This window comes from Amphiura filiformis, unplaced genomic scaffold (assembly GCF_039555335.1).
Source record: "Amphiura filiformis unplaced genomic scaffold, Afil_fr2py scaffold_39, whole genome shotgun sequence".
In the NCBI taxonomy this organism is placed as follows: Eukaryota; Metazoa; Echinodermata; class Ophiuroidea; order Amphilepidida; family Amphiuridae; genus Amphiura; species Amphiura filiformis.
Window position 1 is genome coordinate 118,348 of NW_027305503.1, and position 9,477 is coordinate 127,824.

Consider the following 9,477-nt stretch of genomic DNA (forward strand, 5'->3'; position numbering starts at 1 on the left):
GGTATAACAATATTGATTAATCGAAACAACTTTGTGAGAGATCAGTGTTACATGTCTTATTGGCTTTTAATGTGGCGTTCTGAAAAGTAAGCGTGCTAACTAGGAATTAAACAAAATATTAATTCCATACAGCTTAAAACACATAGCAAAGACTTGCAATTAATGGAGTTCACATAATTTTCTTTCAGACTTGAAAGCAAGTATACTTCATATGTACCTGCACTTGGTACTATATTTTATGATAATGATGATTTTACTAGAAGTCTCTTTTGCCTGCTCTTTGGAGCCTTGCAAATGTATTAAGTTATGCTACTCTGCGCATAACATATTCTCAAACGAAACCCACTCATATCGGCAATTAGCTATACTTTGTTCCAATATCATGATTATCTACCAAAATTGGAACAAGCTAAATCCGTTGCTACTAAACATACAGCTAGCAAGACGTGATTTGCAAGCTGTATGCAAGCTTATATACAAATTCACGTTTCTGGAGTTACACTCCGTCATCAGTTGCGCTGCGAAGGTCTAGAATGGTTCTAAAACTGACCCATGTTTAGATTTTGAACATAAATTCGATGTGTCGAATTATGTATCGGTTAGCTTTTACTAAAGCTCTCACGAATTACTACAGCGCCATGACAATGTCATCTTGCGCCGTAATATTGAATAATTCCAGACACTCTATAGGCTTACTACTTTACTTATTCATAGCAGTACAACCTATACTAGTAACATGCTACTTAGTTGAAGAATGTCTATAGTTGAATTATATCGTTTTTCTTATATAATATAGGCCTATATGGTATATCATATAAAAGCATACAAGAAAGCATAGATTCCGAACTTGGATCTATGCAAATTTCAGCACGAGTATCAATTTTTGGTCTTTCGTGTGATGATTGCTAAAAAATGACCTTCCTGTCCTTAGGCACGAATATCCATTTCGGATCTCTCGTGTTAGGACAATAACATGAAAACAAAATTAATGAAGTCATGTTAGCATGATATTAAAGCTCAAGGTTGAACTTAAAAGCACATTCTAGTATATACTAACTCCAGCTCTACAGGTACAGAGCTGCTGTATCATCAACGCCGAATGTGCAGTGCAACTTTTATCATAGACTGTAGAGAAGGGACCCACGTCTGTATCAAATATCAAAGTATCCGACCGCTTGCCAGTGTAGCCACGATGGTTGCGCTGCACCTGTTGCGCTGACAGATACGAGATTATCCTAAATTTAGCCCAATGACGACATTTACAATTTCGACCAATCAGCGATCGAGAAACAGACACACCTCCGCAGTCCAAAACTTCCGGGTTTGCTCGGTCCCGTGTTATCCAATGGCTCAAACAAGCTCCCCTTCATTGATTTGCTACGGGAATTTGCTCTGATTGAAAATCACGAAAGCCATCTAAACTTCAAGAGAAATATTTTTGCTGGCTTCTAAAAAAACTCCCATCAAATTCGGTTGGAGCGTTTAGAATAGATAGCGTCGGGAATCAGACCCAAAAGTAAACAAATCGAATGAATTGCACACACGTGAATCGAAAACAAAGGGCCATTTCATGATTTCTTTCGGATAATTCAGCGTGTAGATCATAGTTTTGAATCAGTTTGTAACATTTTCTGAAGATAATAGGCATTTTATTTCTCAAAAATGCCGCCGTTTCGGCCTTCTGAGGCATTTGATTATAGTTTTGGCCATGCAAGTTTGTGGTATCTTTTCACAATCGCGTTGTTCATCGCAGGCACTTTGGCTAACATTTGCATCGGTGGTAACTTGCGAGTGAATTGTGCCAATAAATTGCACGAATCGTGGACAGGTAAAGCACCAGATGAATATTTAAGCTTTGTACATCCAACTCCAAGAAAGGCGATAAAGGACTTGTTTGAAATACGAAAGGGAAAGAATCCAAAGTTCTGTGTGGAATGTGTACAGCATGCAGAGAATCAGTTAAAACAGGTAAGCTTAAATTCGTCCATCCATCCGAATATTGATTAATTGCAAAGTTCTTTATCTGTATAGCGTTTGCTCTTGCTTATTTCAGTGTATATATAAATATATGTGATGTAATGTTCTGGTAATTTTTTATAATTTAACATCTTAATTCTAATAAATACGGCTGTCAAGAAAATTGCAATCTTGCCAATATCAGTACCAGGGCAACTGGGCTGGCAATATTCATGTATGGCCAGGAAGTAATAATATTACTTTAAATACGTTATTAATAGAATAGACCCTGCATTGCGAATTGCCGCAACATACGTATACGCAGGGCTGTCAACTTTTTGGAAATGCTTGGTGCGAGACAGAGGCGTACCAGGATTTGTCGGGCTGGTGGAATTTCAGTGAAAATAAATCCAAATTTATCTCATGAAAACACACACACACACCCACACAAAATTGAAAAACAAAACAAATCATGCTGGTTTCTCTTCATCTATCTGTGATTTTACATGCATACAGCATGATAAGGTTTTCAAAACAAGACAATAATCGCCAAAATGCAAAAGTCGTGATCGGTCGGGCTGGTGGAATTAATGGGGTTTTTTCCCATCGCCTAAGAAGCATAATTTTGATACAACCATGTTTTCATATCTTTACAACAGAATCATCCACTGCTGCAAGAAGGAGATGTTGATACTCCAGGACCATCACAAATGCCACCACTATCTATGGCAGGAACTGTTGAAGATGAAGCTCCAATGGTACATATATCTGAGGAAGCACAGGACTTGAATCAAAGTGATAGATCATCTGCTGAAGGTAAAAGTGCTTGAAGGGAAACACTTTTTGTGCAACTTATTAATTTCATCTGTCAAACTTGACCACTCACGCAGGAACCGGTGCAATTACCGACATTGTACTCGTAGTATAACTTATTATGGATTCCCATTGAGAAAACATATTTATTTGAAAAAAACAAACAAATTTGTTCCTGAAATTTCAGTCAAAATCAATCCACTTTATTTTCATAAAAAAAAAATCTTGGGCTGTGGTTCTCAAGCCTAAGATCATGCTTAGACAGTGGCATAGCCAGGTTTTCAGATCGGGGGAGGGGTGAGCACAAACTTGCTAATGTACCAACGGGATTTTTTATGCCGAATTGTTGACCCCAATTTTTTTACCCAGTGCGCTCAAGAATCTGAAAAGTGTGTTTGTTTTTTTGGTGGGGGGAGGGGTTGTGTTCCTCGGACCTAGATTTTCACAAGTTTTATTAACACACGTCTATAGATATATACTAAACTAAGGATGTAAACGGCCATTTTATTAGTGGGGGGGGAACATGTATTTTGCTTCTTCAAACTACATGCACATGCAGTTCACAAAAAATTATTGAACCTAAATTTCTTTTGGCAAGCTCCACAAATCTTGCCAAATGTTTCCAGAATTTTTTTTTTTTTTTTTTTTAATCACAAAAAATTCTGCATTTCTTTTTTTTTTCTAATCGGGCGATTTTACAAATGCGCAATTGAGACAAACTTTTTTTTTGCCTTACTGACAGCTTAAGATTAACCAATGGCCATGATGGGGGAGGCATATACCCTTACATTTAAATATGATCTGAAAAATTTAAAATAAAAACAACAACTTGGAATTCCTTGAATTGTGATTTCCATGCTACATTTTTGATTCATGGAAACAGTGTTCTTTTTAAGTTATCTAACAATTGGTTTTCTGTACAGGATCCAGCTACTCTCTGTGGTACCACACATATTCACCATTTACAACCACCACTGCTAATGGCGAAACCTCTCCATACATGTCTCGGTGCCATCAGAAACTTGTGTCTTCTTATGATCAGCATGTTCACAATCCTAAACCATCTGTTATTATGCCCTCTCCACCTTGTGGTTGGTTTTCACGTCCACTCGAAGACGGATGCATGTTTTTATGGATGGAACAATTTAATCCCCAAAAGGACCCAGATGTTGTAAAGTCTGTTATAATTAGGGAAAACGGAAGCTGGACTGTCAGAATTATGGGCGTAGAAGTACAGTCAGAACTTAAAAACTTTGCAACGTCAGTCGATTCACAAACTGCACCAAAATTGATCGAAACGGTGCATTCTCTCCATGTGTGCGTAGGGTACCCAAATATTGACTATCATAAATTTGTGAAAGATGGCAGGGTTGGTAATGATTGGATCCAGCATAATCATACGGTTATGGTAGACGGAACTGTGTACAACTCGACTTTGCGATCAGCAAACTGCAAGATGTTAGTGCATCAACAAGGAAGCAGATGCCAGGTTTGTGTACAGATCAGCAACAGGTTGCGTGCCCGTGACTCGGCAGCAAGCAAGCAAGCAAGCACAGATAGACTGTCATCAAGCAGTAGTGTCAAGTTCGGAAGTTTGAAAGTACAGGAACTGCAGCAAAGGTGCCAAAGTCTGGCCAGGGCAAAGAAGAATTTGCAAACCAGGATAAGGCGCGTACAGGCCAGGGTGGACAGAATTGTCCAAAGTGATGGAGTTGATATTGGCTCGTCCACATCCAATGCTTTGCACCAAGTTATGGTGCAAAACAACGACAAAATGGCCGAAATGCTTAATGACCATCAGCCTGACTCTTTCGGTAAGCTGTTTTGGAATCAGCAGAGGCAAGCTGCTGAACTAAGAAACCAGAAAGGGATGAGATGGCACCCAATGGTGATAAAATGGTGTTTGCACCTCTGGTTTGCCTCAAAAAAGGCATTTAACATTATCAAATCATCAGGCGTTATCAAATTGCCATCAGATACCACCCTCAGAGACTATGTGCATTGGACAAAGCCCACAAGTGGTTTGACAGCAGCAGCAATCAAGCAACTCAAAAGAGAAATGAATTTTGAAGAAAGGCTGCCATATCAGAAATTCGTAGTTCTCGTCCATGACGAAATGAAAATTAGATCCGACTTGGTGTACCAAAAGTCAACTGGACGCCTGGTCGGTTTCACAGACTTAGGGGACTTCAACAATCAACTCCGGGACATAGAAAGTGTGCTTAAGAAAGAGACAAAACCAGAAGCAGCCATAGCCAATCAAATGTTTGTGCTGATGGTCCGCGGATTATTTTGGAACTTTACATTTCCCAACAAGCAGCACAACTGCCGATGAAATTTTTTCTATTTGTTGGGAAGCAATCGAGGCACTGGAAATGGCTGGCATCAAGGTGGTAGCAATAACATCAGATGGGGCAGGGACTAATAGAAAGTTCTATGACATGAACAGCGCCCACAACAGCACCACTTCAACTCCAGCATTTGAAACTTTAAATCCGTACGCGGAGGACCATACCAGAAAGGTTTTCCTGCTCACTGATCTACCACATCTTGTGAAATGTGTGCGCAACTCGTGGTCACATTCTTTTGCACATAACAGGACACGCATGTTATGGGTAGGTATAGTAAAACCGTTTTAACCCATTTAGGGACCAATCGTTATTTACGGCAGGGGGGAATGGGTCTTTTGGCAAAAATATATTTAAAATTTAACAATCCCCCTCCTGGTTCAACTAAAATTTCAGGTTCCCCCTCCAGACCACAAACATTTTTTGTGTTCCCCCTAAATTTACCCATTCCCCCGCCATAAATAACGATCGCTCCCTTAGCAGGATGTCATTAAATCAAGTTCATATCACAATAAAAATTATGCATGATGATGTATTTGTGTTAAGAATTGTATTTTCAAATAACATGTTTATTGTAATTTCACCTGACAGAGTGTCTGTGCTTCTTTCACTTGTCCACGAATATTGAAGGATTTAATTTCTAATTTTACAAACTTGATTTCTGTTCATGCTTATGAAAAATATAATAAATATTGAAACAAATTTGTGAGGATCAATGTTTCTATATTGGCTAGAATAACAGTGACAAAAATAATCCTTTGTTCTACTGGGCTGTATGAAATTAAAATTTTCGAGAAAATATGTTGCGGATAAAATTTGAGATTTTTTTACAGATTTTGCCATAAACTATCTATAAAAAATTGTTAATCCTTAGAACTTTTTTCGGAGCGATTACCGAATAGGGTGCATCTCATGGCAGTCTTGTAACAAGACTGCCATACCCCAACCCTAAACTCTGTAAACGAGGACTGGACTCAAGTTGCACCATATTCGGCAATTGTACCTTTTTTCTACACCTAAACCCTGTATGACTGCATGAAATCATAATGAATGAATATTTAATTTCAGAATGGTAGCAATATATCATGGACACACCTGGAGCAGCTATACAAAGAAAATGTGAACATGAATGGTCTGTACCTGAACAAAAAACTGAAACATGAACATGTTGCACTGAACTCATTCAGCAGAATGAAAGTGTCTTTGGCTGCTCAGGTAAGGAACAAAATGTTATTGTGAATATGCAAAAATTTATTTTTAAGAAGAATTTATTTCTTGTACATGCATACAACATGATGTCATCAGCTTTTATGAGGAGTTTTGAGCATTAAACTAAATTGTTTTGTGTGTACAAATTCTCTGTTTTAGCATGAATAGGCGACTAAAAACCCCTGTTCTATGGGCGTACGGACCTTTCAAGTAGGGTTGGTTGGTCTGGCTAAAATTACCCTAAAATTTCACCAAAATCTGAAGAAAAAAAATCAGAAGATTTTTTTGCAAACCTATTTTCTAAACTCTTTCAGTTTCAGTGGCTCCAAAACTGCTAATTGCTGGGTTCTCCAAAACAGTCGGTCAGGCCCGTAGAACCGGTTTTTTTTCCTTTTCTTAGTTTGTTTCATTTTTTTATGCATAACAGGTCCTGAGTAGCTCAGTAGCAAATGCCATTGAGCTGTATCAACCTTCCTCTACTGCAACAGTGGAATTTGTCCGTATATTTGACAAATTTTTTGACCTCCTGAATGTCAGAAGTAGACGTGAATGGTATGTCAAAAGAAAAGACAATCTGATGCCCTATGAGTCGGTAGAAGATGAACGCTTGAAGGTATGAATGCAATTTTAATATTACTGAATACTGTGAAAGTGGTTATTTTTGTGCTTTGCAGATTTTGAGCCACTTGTTTATAAATTCACACATTTTTATTTTTGTGGCAGCAACACTGAACATGAATTATCGTAGCGTGTTAATAACCACTTTTACAGTATACATTACTAGCAATCACCAATTGAAATTTATATCTTGAATAAACTATGGATGGAAGATCCAGGGATGACCTCAACAAGCGGTCATGTGTTGAGAAGGCTCCTAAAACGAGGGCGATTCATTGAGACTGGGACAAATTTTGCACAATTTTGTATCAAAAATGAATCCTAAATTGAAAACAATGACCTTTTGTGAATTTTAAAAGAAAACACAAAACAATCCTTGTGGGGATGAGGATATTTGTACATAACTGATGGTGTGTGAGTGTACATGCACTACATTTGTATTTCTACCATACAATGTAGGATGTGGGGTGTGTTTCTGTCCAAAATTTTTGCAGTTATGTACACATCTTTTGAATTTCTTTTCAGTGGCTAGAAAGGGACTTCATAGGCTACCTGGATGAGTGGAAGCAAAAAGTTCAAGCCCGAACCGGGCTATCAAAAACAGAACAGAACAAGATGATGATAACACAGGAAACCCAAATAGGGTTGTACAGAACAGGTAAACCTAACAATTGTGCCATAACATATTGTGGGTGTGGTTTCATTCAAAGGATTAAATTATTCATCGCATAAGTAGTGATGTAACCATAGACAGTATACGATGTAATAGAATTACTTTACTTCCCATAGCAATAAAATGGGTTTACACCATTGGTGTAATGAATTTCGTTGGTTTTATCACAGGCAGTTCATTAAAAGTTTTGAATCTGTCACGCTAAAATAAACTTTTATATGCTGAAGTATCATCAAATTCCAGAAGAAAAAAAAAAAAAAAATTATGGCCCTAGATCTGAGTTTCCTGCTAAATCCAGTAAAGTTACATCTGTGAACCTTGCACTAATTTTAATTTGAAATGCACTGGCAAATGAACTTAAAGTCAGGCAGCTTAACAAAATGATGCGGACAGCCCGGATAAAAGTTCCAAATTTGACGCTGTTGTCAGGGCTGTCCACATGTCTCAAAAAATTGTTGCTACCCTACCTGACTATTACAAATCCCAACTACTTTCTCTTGTCTTTCTACAGCACGCGGGTTTGTAGGAGTTGCAAGATTCCTTCTGCAGCAGCCAGGTGTTCAGTTTCTGCTGAGTGAAAGATTTAACCAAGACCCTTTGGAAAGCTGCTTTGGCAACCAAAGGCAAATGCGTGGAGGTAATGAAGCACCAAACGCAGCAAGGTTTGACGAGCTGATGAATACCCAGCGGTTGAGGAGTTCCCAAAACATCAAGAATATGGGTGGTAACACTAAACAAGAAACTGTGAAACTTTCCATTGACAACACAATTCTACCAAAGAGAACCAGAAAAAATGTTAAAAAACGTTGATCTTCCTCCACTTCCCATTCAGCTATACAGAACATTATGGATGGAAGATGTTTGCAAAATGCTGCAAATTTATGGAGCTGTAGAGTAATTAAGTACTTAGTAATTAGTAGATGTCCAGTAAAGACTGAATAGAGAGACACAGAAAATGTAATGTTTAATTTCTGAACTGATGCTTTATTCCTGATAAAAAGCATGTTTGTCCATACACTGACTTATACAAGGTACATGTACATGTTACTTAAAAAAAGTGTACATTAATAAGGCTCAAATACTCTGTAAACAAAGAATGTATACCTAGAGTTCTACAACCAGTAAAGTTGTTTTGTTTTCAAGATTTGAGAAACGACAGGATACGTACATTTTGTCTGAACTTTTTGCTGTGGCAAACAAGAGGGAATTTTAGTACTTGTCCATGTTTGCATAAATAGTACTGTAGGCAGTATTGCGTACTTGTCTTCTGCTGATTTTGTGCGCTTTAAAGACAAACATAAATGTGTGTTTTTAGACATCAATCATTTAGATTTTTTGCCGGAACTACAATGTATACTGTGAGGATCTGTGGGTCCAATAAGTGACAATTTGGCTAAAAACACTTGAGTTGCCCTTACCGGACTGACCTGAATGATGGACAATTTTTGGCCGCTCTTTTTGTTGTGGATGAAACTTTAATATCCACTCAGCATAGAAAATACAACCAGCAATAATAATGTGTTTTCCTCTCTTTTGACATGTTAAAAAAACATATACCTCTCATTGAAGGTTTAAAATGGTTGAGTTTGCATAGGAAGAGAGAGAGAGAGAGAGAACAAACATATATAGGGCAACACAATTATTTTTGCCTTGGTAATTAATGGTAGAATACTCACAGCATTACAGCATTGAAGGCCAATAAGTATCTTGAATTCACAACATTTTGTGATGAAATTTATTAAAAATAGCCCAAGCTATGCAAGGCCTACATTGTACATGTTGTATATGAATTGCATTATTAATCTAACCTTCATTATGTGCCTATGTACAGATACAGAAAAGTAAATATGAATCTTAAAA

At 37.7% G+C, this 9,477-nt stretch overlaps 1 protein-coding gene across 1 annotated transcript; it reads left to right on the forward strand.

Moving 5' to 3' along the window:
• Positions 1–1,556: 1,556 nt before the first annotated feature.
• LOC140144081 (uncharacterized) lies at positions 1,557–9,477 on the forward strand. The gene is given in 8 exon segments (XM_072165917.1): positions 1,557–1,968; positions 2,616–2,772; positions 3,693–5,061; positions 5,063–5,384; positions 6,186–6,332; positions 6,754–6,939; positions 7,470–7,602; positions 8,129–9,477. Coding segments are annotated over 8 exon segments (2,919 nt in total). The 5' UTR covers positions 1,557–1,662; the 3' UTR covers positions 8,428–9,477.